We start from the raw sequence: 16,340 nt of genomic DNA on the forward strand, positions 1-16,340 counted from the left end.
AACAAAAGAACACACAAAGACACTCCAAAGGCTTATTTCTAAAGGGCATTAATTTGTAACAAATTCAATTTGCAGTGAACAATATATTTTAATCATCTTAATATCAAAGTGCTGCCCTTCTATTTGGCCAGTGCCTTTGAACTTACTTAAAACAATTTCAAAAACTATTTTTAGCATTACCTCTTGTATAAAGAAAATTGAAGCAAGTAAGTGAAGCCAAGGTCAAAAGTGACTCACTGAACGCACAAGGTATTCAAGATGCATTCATACAAATTAATCGGAATACTGTCACACCAAAGACTCAATACATATATACCTAATTTTGGTGATTCATATTTTTATTAAAAACCCAAGTGTCACATGTTGTTTCAAAAATGCTGCATACACTGCGAAAAGAGCAAAATCCTAACAAGAACCAACATGGCTGCCCAAACATGATCCCATGAGCAAATATGACACCAACAGACACGGCAACAAGGAAGGGGAAAGCTCATGAAGCCTCAACCGTAGACAAAGAACTGCAGGCCACTAAAGAAGGCCGAGAGTGGGAGCTATAGTCTTCCCCAGGGAAGAGCCCATCACTTGGTTGTCCAACACCAAATGGTCAGCCCTGAAAAAAGACATATACAAGCAGCACACAGACTGAGTGGGTTATATTTAGATATTTAAGAATACACGTGTGTAGCCGGGCGGTGGTGGCGCACGCCTTTAATCCCAGCACTCGGGAGGCAGAGCCCGGCGGATCTCTGTGAGTTCGAGGCCAGCCTGGACTACCAAGTGAGTTCCAGGAAAAGGCGCAAAGCTACACAGAGAAACCCTGTCTCGAAAAACCAAAAAAACAAAACAAAACAAAACAAAACAACAAAAAAAGAATACACGTGTGTGTGGGGGGGTGGGTACAATTAAAGAAAAAAGGCATGAATCTGAAAGAAAGCTAGGGGGTATTTGGGAAGATTTGGAGGGAGGAAAGGGAAGGGGAAATAACATAATTATATTATACTCTCAAAAAAATAAAAAAGAGCAGAGTTGATGCCAAAATATCAGTTTTTATTTTTTAATATCCAAAGAGGAATGATGGCCATAGTGACTCCTACTATGGGAAGTCATGAAAATTGAAAATTAAGACTAATGACTAATAAAAAAGACTAATGACTTTGGTTGGGGGGTAGCAAAGACTTCAAAAATATGAAAAAAAAACCAGACATAGTATTCATACCTATAATCCCAGCACCTAGAAGGCAGAGGCAGGAGGATTACTGAGTTTGAGGTCATCCTGTCTCAAAAAAAAATTAAAATAGAAAAATAGAAAAGAACAAACAAAAACAAGGAAGGACATTTTCAAATGTGACCACCAAAACCTAGACACACTGGGGCCATTGTAACCCTGCCCTGCAAGCAGGCCTTGTAGGTGGACCCAAGTATCTTTTCTCATATCTGTGCATTCTTTTGCTTCTAATATTCCATACTCCAATCTAGCAGCCATCAAATGCATCCCTTAAGACTGTGTGATGAGTTTGGCCTCCATCTCAGATAAATTGAGCAATAGTTTCTTTCCTAGTCGATCACATCAATGACTCTGCATGGTCATACCCTCTCTAATCTGGCCTCCACCTTCAGCATGCCAGCAAGCTGACAGACACTCCACCATTTCCAGCGTCAATTTTCATCTGAAGTCTGTGCCTTTACTCTGCACTCTCTACCCCATCTGCTCCCAACCTCTGCCCTCCCTAAATCACCCCCCAGCCTGTTCTTGTCTGTAACAGCTCATTACTCATCCTGTTCCTGCACTCAGATGCCCTTTCTCTTCCTCTCTTCTTATGGAAACCCTACTCACCTCTCAAGGTCCAACTGAAAGCACAACTTTCCCACAAAGATCTCTCGAATTTCTTTAGACTGGGGTCTGTCAACTTTGGCACTACTGACATTTTGGGACAGATAAGTCTATATAGGGATGAGGTGGCTCTCTTCTGTCTTATAGGCAGTTCCTGGCCTTCTCTCACGAGAAGATGTCTGTTCCCTCCTAAGTGTGACTGCCCCAAATGTTTCCAGATACTACCACTGTCCCGTGTGAGAGAACGATTACCTATCAACACAAATCACTGCTTTAGAACTGGAATGAGAAAACTATGGCCCTTGCTCATTTTTCCTGAAGTCTACTTGAGACACAGCTATGTTCAGTTGGGTACACAGTATCTATGGAGCTTTCCTGTTGCACAGGGTCAAGCAGCTGCAGAAGCCATCGTGCCATCTGCCTTTTCCTTACGGCCTTGACAGTCAGCCTTGCAAATTATTGTCTAGAGCAGTGGTTCTCATCCTGTGGGTCGCGACCCTTGAGGGGGGGGTCAAACAGCCCTTCCAATGGGACACCTAAGACTGTCTGAAAACACAGATATTTACATTACGATTCATAGCAGTAGCAAAATTATAGTTATGAAGTAGCAACGAAAATAATGTTATGGATGGGGGTCGCCCCAACATAATTTAACTGTATTAAAGGGTCGCAGTGTCGGGAAGGTTGAGAACCACTGCTCTAGAAGCACATCAAGGCTTATCTTCCAACACAGACAGAAGCCTTGAGGAAGTGAACTCTGTTTACGCTCACAGTGTAGCCTCCTCTGCCTGTGCCCTGATGGGGTAGTCCCCATGGTGCCCCAGTTCCCATCAAGGCACCGACATACCCCCTTTTCAGCCCAACTCATACACATCCTATGGACCATTTGAAGGTGTTATTTGTAATATAGTAATGTATTCAGACAGAGTGTGTGGTACATTCCAAAAATGAAATCCCCAACTATATCCCAGGATGAAAACATGCATATACTTTGCCTACAGAGACGACACATTTCACACAGCTCTAGTTTTGCTAACATTCTAGTGAGCCCCCAACAGCTGGCTTTCACAGAACTGGATGATTTTATTTTAGTTTTCCACAACTGGAAAAAAGATGGCCAGCGCGGATACTTACGGCAACTTTATATGCAGCTTCTATGTAGAAGACAAGATTCTGTATGAAGGCCACTTCATCAAGGGTGAAAATAATACGCAAGCCTAATAAAGAAAAGTAATACTGTGAAGAGGGCTACCGGTTACACACAACAAATATTTTGCTAGCACATAAGTCTTTTTACTTTCCTTACTGGGCATCAACAGTTAACTCTGAAGGAAATCCTAAGGTTAATGTATACCCTCAGAAAGCAGAGGGGACGTTAAAGGAAAGACAGAAAGTGGGGGTAGCTCCACCACTGAGGGTGTGCTATGGGAAGAAAGTCCAGACATAAGGCATGGGCTCTCTGAACCATGGTATGTTTGTGCAGAGAAGGTTCCAATAAAGCAAAGATCTGAGCCTGAAGTAGCAGTCTCTAGCCTTGAGCGAGCCAAAGCAAAACTTGCGCAGGCCCAGGTCGAGCTAATTTCTGTCTCCAGGTGTCAGACGGCATTCCCTGCCCTGCCGCAGACACAGATGCACGTGACATCACAGGGAGGCATGCTTTTCCTCTGTATGATCGACTACTGATTCCCAGTACTTGCTATGTTCTCAGTGTGGCCCTCTGAATTCAGCGTTGCTATGTGACAGTCCTAAGATGTGGGGCCTATATGAGTTTAGGTAATGGGTGGATTAGGGGCCTCGTCACAGAGGCTTCATACAGCATTTAGTTCTCGATCCATCTGCCCTGTAAAAACAAAGCTTTCTACTTCTTCAGAGGAGGCAGCCTCACCAGACAGCTGAACCTGTTGGTACCTTAATCTTGGACTTTGCAGCCTCTAGAATTGTGAGAAAAGAAACTTCTATACTGTTTGAATGTCCCAGTCCTGGGTATTTTGTTACCTCAGTACAAATGGACACTGGCCCCCTTCACTTTCGGATTTGTTTCTCAAATGGCCATGGCTCACCTGAGGCAGTCATCTGAGCCAGGAACAGGAGGAAGAGGGAGGTGGCATCCACCTGTAGGTGGCCCCACTGGTCATCACCCACCACGGTGCTACAAGTGGCCGTGTTGTACTTGGCATGCAGACTGTCCTTGGTACTCTGCGTGTGCTTGAACTTCTCCACTTTGTCCACCTGAGGAAGAAGAAAGCCGGCTTCAGCGAGCTATCCAGGTTCAGAGCTGGCAGCTGTCCCATCTAGGGGTGGTCACCAGATCTCCTAGACCTCTCATCTGCTATCCCTGGGAGCCAGGAGAATGGCAAGTAGCTGCTAATGAGCAGCAATACACACAGCGGCCATGACGGAGATTCTTCCCACTCATTCAATGGAAATACCTCAGCCCAGGGTTCATAGGTGAAGTTCAGGTCAAAAGGAGTCCTTGTCCACAGACTCCCCAGCAGGGGCACATGGTGGGATCTCAAGGACACAGGGAAGGAAGGAAAAGGACCCATTTAAATGCCAACTTCTCTTTTCTGAACATGGCAAAGAAAAGAGCGCACTGTCTTTGGCTATTCTGACTAAGGGTGGGGTTACGGTAGTACATACACCTCTGAACCAGTGCAGATCCTACTAGAAGGTTCTGTGTATAATACTGCAACAAATTGTTTCATTTACCCTACACTGAAGACATCAGTAAGTGACGACGCCCATTTTAAAACACAAACTACATTTATTTATCTTTTTGTGTGCATGTGTATGTGTGCAGGCATGCACGTTGGGGGCAGAGGACAACTTGTGGAAATTGTTTCTCTCCATCTAGCATGTGGGTGCTAGCACTGAACTCAGGTCTTCAGGCTTAGTGAAGACTGAATCACCTAGCTGACCCCAATAATGACAGTTTTTAAAAACTCAAGCACTTGATCTGAAGTGAACACCCAGAATAAATCATAAGCAGTATGTGGGTTTCTCGGAGTGGTTTTAATATTCTTCTTTCTTAATTAAAAAAAAGACATGTTCTCCTTCTATACACATAAACCTTTGAAAGAGGGCCTTCAAAACTGTCCTTTGAAACTATGGTTCTATAGCATAATAAAATTATTGAGGATCATTTTAAAAGGAGGAAGTAAGCAAAATATTTCTGGTTTTTCTTCTTGAGAAAGTTCCAAATGTAACGAAGATGTCATCCCAATTAAATGATACAACGCACACTCCAATGCGGTGTGGGCACCAGTCTGTCACATGCCACCTACCTGTCGCATCATGCATTGGAGAAGACCTCGCATCAACTTCACCACATTCTGTGGAAAAAAAGGCAGCATCAGCAACAAGGCCTCAAGACCGATAACTCGTACATGGCCAATAAGCCAGTGTTGTCTGGCAATGTTTCAGAAGAGACAGATCCCAACTATACATAAGTATTCTGATTGTTCACATTATTGAGACTTTTCTACTCCATCACAAAATAAATATTTTGACAAAGTGATTTATCTCAAATAAAAGGGTTGGAGCAGATGCATCTTTGGGCTCTGGAATTTAATGACTACCAACTGACATTTTAATAAGCTTTGTATTCTGGAACTCTATGTTACATTTCTTAGTAATTTATTTTTGTTATACTAAGAACGATTAAGCCTGTCCAAAAGTAATGATATTTTGCCAAAAGAGCCATTTGTGACACCATTATTGGGCCACTGAGCAAAGTTCTTACAAAATACAAGTGGTATCCAAGATTTTTTAATAATGTGATTATTAATAATATTGCAACTGATTACTATCACTATCATCATCATTCTAAATCATAATAATGCTACATTAATTAATTAGACACTGCATCCAGACACTAGGAAAAATACTTTACTTGTATTATTTTGAATTCCAGCACCAGCTTTTTAAGGTGGGTAGCATTTTTAACCCAGTCTCTACATGAGGAACCTGAGCCTGAAGGAGATGAAGTAACCTTTCTCAACTCTCTGATGCCAAGGGGTGAAGAAACACAGAACCTAGATAATCAGACATCATGGACTGAAAGAAGTTTCTACTTACAGGCATGGGTGTCTCACAGCACATACCATGCCTTACAAGTGACAGCAGAGAAAAAGGACCTGGAAGTTCATGGCCAGGGAAAAGTCTAAATCAGGCCCTTCCTCCTCTGAAATCCTAGGATCCTAGAATATAATTCCAATTTTTTGTTATAAAATCTGTTGGGGAAGCTAGCTGTGTGGTGGTGGTGCATACCTTTAATGCTAGAACTCGGGAGACAGAGCCAGGAGGATCTCTGTGAGTTTGAGGCCAGCCTGCTCTACAAAGCGAGTTCCAGGAGAGGTGCAAAACTACACATAGAAACCCTGTCTTGGAAAAAAAATCACCAAAAAAAAAAAAAATCTGTTGGGGAGCCAGGCATGGTGGCGCACAACTTTAATCCCAGAACTTGGGAGGCAGAAGCAGGCAGATCTCTGTGAGTTTGAGGCCAGCCTGGTTTACAGAGTGAGTTCTAGGACAGCCAGGGCTACACAGAGAAATCCTGTCTCAAAAAAAAAATCTGTTGGGGAAGAAAATGTTACCTCAAAAACAAGGTAAAGTTAGCACTGTTATAATGCTTCCACTGTAGACAACATACACATTTGTCAACTGACTTCCCATCAAACTACGAAAAGCTATTTCCCATGAGAAGAAGTAAGTGCTTTCCAACTTGGATTGATACTGCCAATCCCCAGTAGTGGGGAAGCATCTAGAAATGTGGGGTATGGGTACTCTAATCATAACAATGTCAGAAGTAAAGATTATTGGAACTTAATGATCAGGATCAGAGTCCCTAAATATCCCCAAATGCATGAGACAATCTCACACAATGAAAGATTGTGTTAATCAAGCCCCAAGTATCTCTAACTGAATATTACTCAAAGATGCTCAGTGATAATTATTTTCCATAATCAAGGGTGATGTTCCCATTAGTATTTATTTATGGAGACAGAGAATCACTATTCAGCCCTGGATGGTCTGGAACTCACTATGTAGACCAGGCTGGTCTACATAGATATATCTGCCCCTATCTTCTGAACAGTGGGATTAAAGGCATATACCACTATGCCTAGTCCCATCCTTTAGTTTATTAACAACACATCAACAGTAAAAGACATTAAATATGAAACATTGTGGTCTGCTTGGGTTTCAGTAAAGGAATAGAAAATTTAATCAACCTTAGTGGCATGTGCGCGTGCGTGCTTGCATATGATGGGAGAGTTGCAAGAAACTTGACATCGAATTATTATACCAGCAAATAACTGATTCACTCATCCATCCATCTTTCTGGAGGAGCACTCAGGAATTGCTATTTGTAATTTTAAAAAAATTATATACCTCAAAAACTGAGTGATTTCATCACCTCACACTGAGAAAGTCCTGGTCAAATCCAAACTTTGTTCCCACAGGTAAGCTTCCTTTCTTAGCTTTACCAGAGTTATCAAATTTTCTTCATGCTGCTTATCACTCACTGAGGTTACTATAAACAAGCAACAACTGGGTCCAATCATCCACTAACTATGGAAGTTGTCCAGGAATGTATGAACTAAAGATAAATCCCAGGACCAGGTGCTCATTTGGTAGTGTGTGTGCTTATCTTGTGTGAGGCCCCAAGGTCACTCCCCACCCCCTAAATTCCATCTTTGTAAAGATAAATCTCAAATGCTCTCATGGGTTTTCTAGTTCAAACAAAGGTACTGAACAGACAAGACACTGATGCAAGTTACTATTACCTGTTCCAACTCATAGGCCTTGGCTTTATCCTCATCACGGTCGGCATTCTTTCGGTAAGCCATGCCCAGGCCCCACACAGCCAGTATGCTATAGATGTTGTCCCGTACCCAGGCATCCTTCTGGTCATGGCTGGCTGATAACAGCCCAGTGACTGGGTTCTATTGAGAAGAGACACAAAAATGCTTGGCATCACCTTCATAAATCTACACAATTCATGGTTACCGATGGAGGTGGATGAGGACTCCAAAACAAAGAGCACAGAGGGACCTGTACATCTCTGCATCTCAGATGCCACACTCGTATAATTAGGAGATGAGACTAGACAATCTCTAAGAACTTTCTAAGTCTTCTGTCCCTTTTTTTAAAAACCTTCAGACCAGACCAAACTGTTATAATGTCTACAAGAGAAGAAACACCAAACAGAAAAAGTCTATCGGGCTTTACCAATCTGGGTATTGCCGGCTTCGGGTCTTCTTGGCCTTCATGTTTCCAATCAGTTGGTAAAGCACTGAACCTGGGAGCAAGATACCTGTGTTCAGGCCCCTCACCCACCTCCTAGCTCTATGTGGTCAGAAAAGCTACCAGCCCTGTCTGGACCTCAGCTACCATGTCTGCAATCCAGACACTTCATTCAGCTAACCAGAAGATGCTATGTGGGAGAGCATACGGGAGCCCTCATTAGCTGTGATATCACCGGTGTGCTCTAGAAAAGCAGCCGAGTCAACACAAAGGTTTGGACCGTCTCAGGAAAAGTTGTACATAAATGTTCACAACAGCATTACTCATAAAAGCTGAAAAGTAGAAATGGCAAGTATCTATCGGCTGATGAAAGAATAAAACATTTTTCCTTTTCTTTCTTAAAAATTATTTTATTATTTTATGTGTATGTGCACTTTGCCTGCATGTATGTATGTAACACCATGTGCATGGCTGGTACCCACAGAGTCAAAAGAGAGTGTTACATTCCCTAGAACTGGAGTTATAGATGGTTACAAATCATGTGGGTCCTCTACAAGAACAATTAATTGTTCTTAACTACTAAGCCATCTCTCCAGCCCAGTTTTCTCTTTTCTTTATAAAGGAGATTCAAGTTAATTGGGGTGATAGATGAACCACCTCATGAATATACTTAAAAGCAGTTGCATGCTTTAAATAAACAAATTCTATAGTACCAAAATAAAATAAAATAAAGCTATTTATATATTTGGGGGTACTGGGGATTGAAACTGGAGCATCCTACATGTTAGGCAAATATTCTACTACTGAACTATATCCTCAGTCCAATATTTCTAAAGCCAACCCTAATAAAAACTGAGTCCACAAATAAAATGGTTAAGAGTCACATGAAGTTGGCTGACTTCTGAAAATATACAAAGAAATATGTACGTAATAAAATATACTTTCACAATTAGAACCTTGCCAAATTAAAAATTATCTTACTTGCCAGTTTAATACATTACCTATAGTCCTACCCACCCACTGGTTTTTGTGAGCCACCCAAATGGGTCTATGTGTTTAGAGGTCTGGGGTCTTTGCTTGACCCTGGTATGCAAATAGAGGGATAGTGGTAGCAATCTGCAAGCTAAAAAATGCACAGCTCAGAGTGCAGTGCTTGGCTGGCATGCATGAAGCCTTGGGTTCAATCTAAGCATAAAACAAAACAACAACCACTATTTAGAGGGCACTATATTATTTATAGGGAGAGTCATGAAAAACTCCACTGGGTAATTTTGAAAGGACACCGCTACTAAATTAATAATAATAATAATAATAATAATAATAATAATAATAATAACTATTGGCAGTGGTCTCACAAAAGAAACTAAATATCTGACTTTCTCTTTTAACTAATCTATATTCTCTAGAAAAATACCAAAAACTCAACAGATACTACCTACAAGAGCAACAACATTCGATGCACTAAAATAGTTCTCCAGCCAACAATTACAAATCAATGGCTTTACCGTCAATGAAAGTCCATGGAAGACTGGAGTGTTCGTGCATTCAACAAAAAGAATACTTTCTGATTTGCTTCCTGATTTAAAAGCTATCAAACAGGATGTGTTATGCAACAAGAAGGTATAGGAATATCCACCCAGTCTTGAAGGGCTGAAAGTGTAAGTGTTATTCCTCTAGTGGATTGCTGAGTCTAAAAGAATCACTATTCCGGAACATTCTATGCACAGCATGTGCGGTTATATCTGTGCTGAGGCGTGCTGGGTAAGCTTGTGACAGGAAAACATCAGGAGATCCTAAGTAAGAAACCAACCTCTTCCTGGCATGCCCCACTAACCTTGAGCCTAAAACGACACAGGAGTGACAGCTTACACAGGGTCAAGCGTGGTTTAGATTATGAAATGTCACTGTCCCGTTAACTGAAAGTTCTCGCTTTTATTCCGCTTAGTTAATCCCCACCTTAGTTCACCTTCACCTAAGACTAGATTCATTCAACTACAGAGAAGCAGGCGGGGGTTTCAGGGGATCCTTACACTCAAAATTACAGACACTGAATCCATGCAAAACTGGGGTGTTCCCTGCACACAACAAAAAGCAGACTTTCTGATTTGCTTACTGTTTTAAATCTATAAAACAGGATGCGTTATGTAACAAGATGATGTGGGACTTTCCATTCAGTGTGACTCATAAAAATTGAGATGGCCACAGACTTGCAGATACTCTGGTGCACCAGGTTCTGCTGTCCTTTTTAATAAAGATGCTCCAGGAGTTTGTCTTTGCGTTCTTCTTCTTCTTGGGGATGTTCTATCCCATATCCCCTGCATTTCCACCCACTGAGACTTATGAGCTACCCAAACAGGTCCATTTCTTCAGAGGTCTGGGGCTTTTGGTTGACAATGGTATGCAAACAGAGGAGTATCTGATGCCAATCTGCCAGCTAACCAAGACAAAGGCAAATGCATATCACAAGGAGGAGGGGGGTAGATGTGTCTAGGCCAAGTCTACATTTCTGATTCGATTACTTTAACTATATGCTGCTTTCCAGTTAAATTTGGGTGGATGGGCCGGGCGGTGGTGGCGCACGCCTTTAATCCCAGCACTCGGGAGGCAGAGCAGGCGGATTTCTGTGAGTTCGAGGCCAGCCTGGGCTACCAAGTGAGTTCCAGGAAAGGCACAAAGTTACACAGAGAAACCCTGTCTCGAAAAACAAAACAAAACAAAAAAAAAAATTGGGTGGATGGGAAGGTGGAGAGGCTCTGGCAGGAGTTGGGGGAGGGGTGACCATAATCAGACCATATTGTATGAAAAAAATCTATTTTCAATAAAAATCGATTTCATTAGAACTAAACCATCATATAACAATGCAGAAATATACAACTATAATCAGACAGCTATTCTTTCAGCTTTTCCTCTTCTCTTTTTGATGTGCTGCTTCCTGCTCATATTAGCAATCCCCCCCCAAAAAAACCCAGTCTATGTAACAACCTGTATGTATGTATGTAGTATGTATGTATGTATTTCTTTTAATTTGTGCTGCCAAAACTGGATATCATACATTAAATATTACAATAAAGTGATACATATGCATATGCTTTGGTATAAATTCTTGCTCACACAGAAACTTTTTTAGAGGGTATCAGTTTTTAATGAAATATAGAAAGGGGGCTGCTTCAAATGTAAAATACAGCTTATTGCTCGACTCAGAGTTGAGATAGGTAAACTGTACCTTTGTGGTCAGAAGCTGAGGTTAAGGGGCCAGGAGAGTTCACTGGGGGCGGAGCTACAATGGCAGAGGATAATCAGAGAAGCCAGGGTACATGACTACCTAGATTGGTATACATACTCTTAAAACACAGTCAAGACCATGACTTTGTTCTGGTAAAATGAAACCAAAGGGCTAATGTCTTCATACAAGCTAAGAAACCATTTTACACCATCTTCTTGGCTGATGGCAATATCCCAGTAATTCTTAAGGGCCGAGGATGGGACAGAGTTGAACAACTTAAGAGACCAGAGAAGCTGAAACAGTAACATACTCTGCTCTTCCTAGGGTGTGGTAAAGCAAGGGGAGGGCAGGCAAGGTCTATAATGTGGATGCTGAGCTAACACTACAACTGCAGGACACTTACAGACTTGGACAACAGACCAAAGCCAACTAGATGGAATTCCACAAGGATTTATTTATTGGGCTCCTGTGTTTAATAAAGCTTGCTGGACTAATTTTATTAGCCATCACTCCCACATTTCAAATGACTCAACTCCCTTTACACATATATTTCCACCTCCATGATCCCAACAAATCTTTACACAGAGCCTCTTCTCTCTTCCAAATTGCTCCCTACCCCAACAGCTACCCTGTGACCCAGAGATGTAGCCTGCTCTCATACTTACATATAAGAAAACCAACTGTAAAACACTGTTAGCTTTTAACAGCAACCAACTAGTTGTGTGGGTAACCAATACCATAAAGCTAACGTATTAACAGAAGTAGAAGGGCAGGGTATGTGGCCTAGTGGTACAATACATCTTTAGCATACAGAAGGCCCTGGGTTAGATTTCCTATAGCTCCCATTCCCCTCTCCATACAAAGTAGCTTCCAGAACTGGAAGAAATGGAGTCACACTGACAAGCTGGGTTCCCAATTGTGATGGTTAGCCTTGTCAACTTGCCACAATCTAGAGTTAACCTGGGTAGAGAGTCTCAATGAGGGATTGTTTACATTGGGTTGGCCTATAGGTACATCTTTGTGGGGACTGCCTTAACTGAGAAGATCCAGCCCACTGTGGGTGGCACCATTCCCTAGGGAGGGGATCCTGAGCTATTTAAGAGAGGAGAAACTGAGTAAGCACAAATGAGCATGTACACATCTATTTTTCTCTGCTCTTCACCATGGATGTGAAGTGTCTAACCATTTCAAGTTCTTGCTACTTTGACTTCCTTGCTATGATGGACTGTAACCTGGATTTGTGAGCTAAAATAAAGTTTCTCCCTAAGTTGCTGCTTGTCAGAGTATTTGTATCACAGAAACAAAAATGAAATAAGAACATCAGCTATGGCATTACTGTGAGAAGGTAGAACTTTAGGAGGTGGGACTCAATGAATGGACGTTAGGTCACTGGAACATGACCTTGAAGGAGATAGTAGGAAATAGGTGCCCGTTGTGGGATATCTGTACACTGTGTGAAAATGTATTGCTGTGATTGGTGTAATAAAACGCTGAATGGCCAATGGCTAGGCAGGAGAGGGTAGGTGAGATTTCCAGGAGAGGAAGAGGAAGAGGAAGAATCTAGGTGCACAGATCACGCCAGCCAGATGCCAGGGAGACACTGAAGAATTCAGATATATGGTACAGAATAGAGGTAACTGAGCCTCGTGGAAGAACATAAATTAATAAAAGCAGGTTAATTTAAGTTATAAGAGCTAGTGGGACATACCTAAGCTAATGACCAAGCTTTCATAATTAACAGTAAGCCTCCGCATCATTATTTGTGGGCTGGTGGCCCCAACAAGAAAGTACTACTACAAACACCTCTCCCCCTTTTTTCTTGACTCCTAGCTGCCATGAGGCAAACAACCTCTTGCTATCTGCTGCCACCATGATGTACTGTGCTGTCACAGACCCGCAGCAATGGGGCTGTGACTATGGGTTGAAATCTCTCAAACTATGAGTCAAAACAATCCTTTTTTAAAAGTTGAATTACCTCAGATAGTTTGTCATAGTGACATATAGCTAATATAGGCCAAATAAGAGAATAAATCCATTTAAAGTAAAGCAAAGACATGCAATGAACAATTTCATTCTTTAAATGCCTGAATCCAGACATGCCTGAATCTAGAACTACTTCCTAGGGTTTTTAACTATTGGAGCAATACATTCTCATTTGTGTTTTAAGGCTATCTGGGGTGAGTTTCTGTCATTTGCAACAAGGAATTCTGACAAGCAGAACAAAAAATGTCTACATAATGAACTAGACACTGTAAAAACATTTATTTGGTGATATATTGCGGCAAGATGAGATCAGTAAGAGGAGCTCAATACAAAGCAGGGCAATTGTCTCAATGTCAATGCAAGACCTAGCCGACAGGAAGGCAGAACACACATAAACCTGATAATAACACCAACATACTAACATTTAACAGTCTGCGATCTAATTTCCAGAGTGAGGTTACACAGATGAATGTCAACACCTACACGCCTGAAATGGCACGGAAAATACACATTCTCTTTCTTCTACCTATTCTATCATAAAACTAAAAAAGCTCTTTAGTAGTTGATGTCTCTGTTTCTACTAGTAGTTCCTTCTGGTCCAGCTTCCACAAAGGGTAGTCACTGAGGGTTGGGGATTTAGCTCAGTGGTAGAGCACTTGCAAGGCCCTGGGTTTGGTCCTCAGCTCCGGAAAAAAAAAGAAATAAAGAAAAAGAAAAAAGGGTAGTCACCGAAAGATGTAGAAACTTAATTTTCCTACCCTGCTCAAAATCCTCCAGTGTCTACAGAAAGAGCTGAAATCACTTATTTTGTTACCCCAAACCCATATGTTAGCTCTTTCAATCACCTGACACTCACTCTTTAGCCCCCTAAAAATCCACTGGGTATTCCTTGCACTTTTGGGCCTGGACACATGTTCATGCTCTCTTCTCTGTGAAGCCTTCCTTGACTGCAAGACTACCAATTTTCTTTTCCCACAGAGGCTGGAGCTTTCAATACAATCTACATGTGGTGCATGTGGTGTTTTTCCTTTTGGATTAGAAATATCTCTCTCTCTCTCTCTCTCTCTCTCTCTCTCTCTCTCTCTCTCTCTCTCTCTCTCTGTGTGTGTGTGTGTGTGTGTGTGTGTGTGTGTGTGTGTGTGTGTGCCTGCCTTGCTCAGTTCTAAGGGAGGCAAGTAGAGCTGAAATACTAAGAGACACTAGAACAAATGCTGAAAATACATGACTACTTATCATTATTATACATGCTGATAAAGAAAAACAAGTAAAAAACGAAAAACCCCAACCTAGGCCCTCTGCATTTGTATGGCCATTGTGCAGCTTGGTCTGTTTGTGGGGCTCCCAGCAGTGAGATCAGGACCTGTCCCTGGCACTTGAGCTGTCTTTTAGGAACCCAATCCCTCAGCTGGGCTGCCTTGTCCAACCTTGATGCAAGGGGAGGAACTTGGTCCTACCTCAACTTGATGTGCCATGCTGAGTTGACTCCCATGGGAGGCCTGCCCATTTCTGAATGGAGACGGAGGAGGAGTGGATGCGGGGGAGAAGGGAGGTGGGAAGAGGGAACAAGAGGAGAGGAGGGAGTGGAAACCGTGCTTGGTATGTAAAATAAATTAAAAATATTTAACAAAAAATCTTTTAAAAAATTCTCAAAAGTCATTAAATTCATTCATCATGCTGAAATTTTGTTCCAGTGACCAACTTTAAAAATAGTAAAAGGGAGTGTTGAAGGGCAATGTTTTGGACTGCAGATGTATTTATTACGTGTATACTGCATGTACCCGAGCATGCCTATGGAGGTCAGAGGAAAGAGTATGTTCTCTCCTTCCACCACGTGGGGCCTGGGGATCTAGCTCATACTGTCAGGAGTGGCGGCAAGCAACCCCGATCCACTGAGCCATCTTGTCAGCCCGTAGATATATTTTAAAGTGACAATTATAACATTTACTTTAAAATGATTTTGTCTATGATTAACACTACCAGTTTGCAGCTCGCCCTCCTCCCTCCCTCCCTCCTCCCTCCCTCCCTCCCTCCCTCTCTCTCTCTCTCTCTCTCTCTCTCTCTCTCTCTGATCTGTTAGGTAAAGCAAGAGGCAGCTACATGCAACAGTGCTCTCTCTCTCTCTCTCTCTCTCTCTCTCTCTCTCTCTCTCTCTCACACACACACACACACACACACACACACACACACACACAAAACAACCAACAAAGAAACTAATTAATTAATTTTTTTATGTGTACGAGTGTTTTGCCTGTGTGTTTGTCTGTGTAGCAAATGTGTGCGCTTGGTACCTGAGGAGGCCAAAAGAGGGTGTCAGATACCTCAAAGTTACAGAGGGTACTAGGAACTGAATTCGGATCCTCTGGAAGAATGCTCTTAATTGCTGAACCATCTCTCCTGCCCCAAGAGTTCACGTCTTCAATGATAGTTTCTAATCCTCTTGAAGTTTACCTATCAGATTTTACAAAAGCTATCTTTTAAACTAATGTTCAAGGAGAGCGAGAATGTGAGCTGTTGGTGTAGCTGCCTCTTGCTTTACCTAATAGACCAGAAGTATGCAATCTTCATGTTTTTCTTTTTGTGCTTATTAGCTCTCCTCCTCCTCCTCCTCCTCCTCCTCCTCCTCCTCCCTCCTCCTCCTCCTCCTCCTCCTCCTCCTCCTCCTCTACTTTCACAAACATAGGAGTCAGGAGGCACGCGCTTCAGGCAATTGCTTCATTCCAGATCACTCATCTGAGCTATTTCCAAACTTACAGGCACTGTGCCAGGTCACTTAACTTCCATCAAATGACTTTTATCACTCCCCTAGAAAGTTTGAACTTTCTGCTACTCTCTTATCAATCCCTGTAGTAAGGTGGGTGGGGGGGGTACTCAGAAGGCAATATTCAGTTTGGTTTTGTGTTAGCTTAGCTCCCCAATGGCCAATACCTGACGCCTCAGGTATCCACAGATCACTGGATATGGGGGCCAGCAAACTTTCACCAGAACAGGAACAATATAGAAGCCATTATTGGATCTTTGCATTTGCAATACTGACTTTTATGCCTTAAGTTTCAGGTT

The 16,340-nt window shown here is 42.1% G+C and overlaps 1 protein-coding gene across 5 annotated transcripts in view; it reads right to left on the bottom strand.

The window, feature by feature from the left end:
• Positions 1 to 16,340, bottom strand: part of Phka2 (phosphorylase kinase regulatory subunit alpha 2) — an 87,805-nt gene that overhangs the window by 63,852 nt on the left and 7,613 nt on the right. For 4 of the 5 annotated variants that reach the window (XM_028873259.2, XM_028873257.2, XM_028873258.2 and 1 more), the window contains 4 exons: positions 7,618 to 7,776; positions 5,116 to 5,163; positions 3,892 to 4,060; positions 2,966 to 3,048 (listed from right to left, as the gene is read on the bottom strand). In XM_028873259.2, coding sequence (XP_028729092.1) covers positions 2,966 to 3,048; positions 3,892 to 4,060; positions 5,116 to 5,163; positions 7,618 to 7,776 — 459 coding nt within the window. The remainder of the gene's footprint in view (positions 1 to 2,965; positions 3,049 to 3,891; positions 4,061 to 5,115; positions 5,164 to 7,617; positions 7,777 to 16,340) is intronic. The other variant, XM_037199436.1, reaches the window with a different exon arrangement.

This window comes from Peromyscus leucopus, chromosome X, assembly GCF_004664715.2.
Source record: "Peromyscus leucopus breed LL Stock chromosome X, UCI_PerLeu_2.1, whole genome shotgun sequence".
In the NCBI taxonomy this organism is placed as follows: Eukaryota; Metazoa; Chordata; class Mammalia; order Rodentia; family Cricetidae; genus Peromyscus; species Peromyscus leucopus.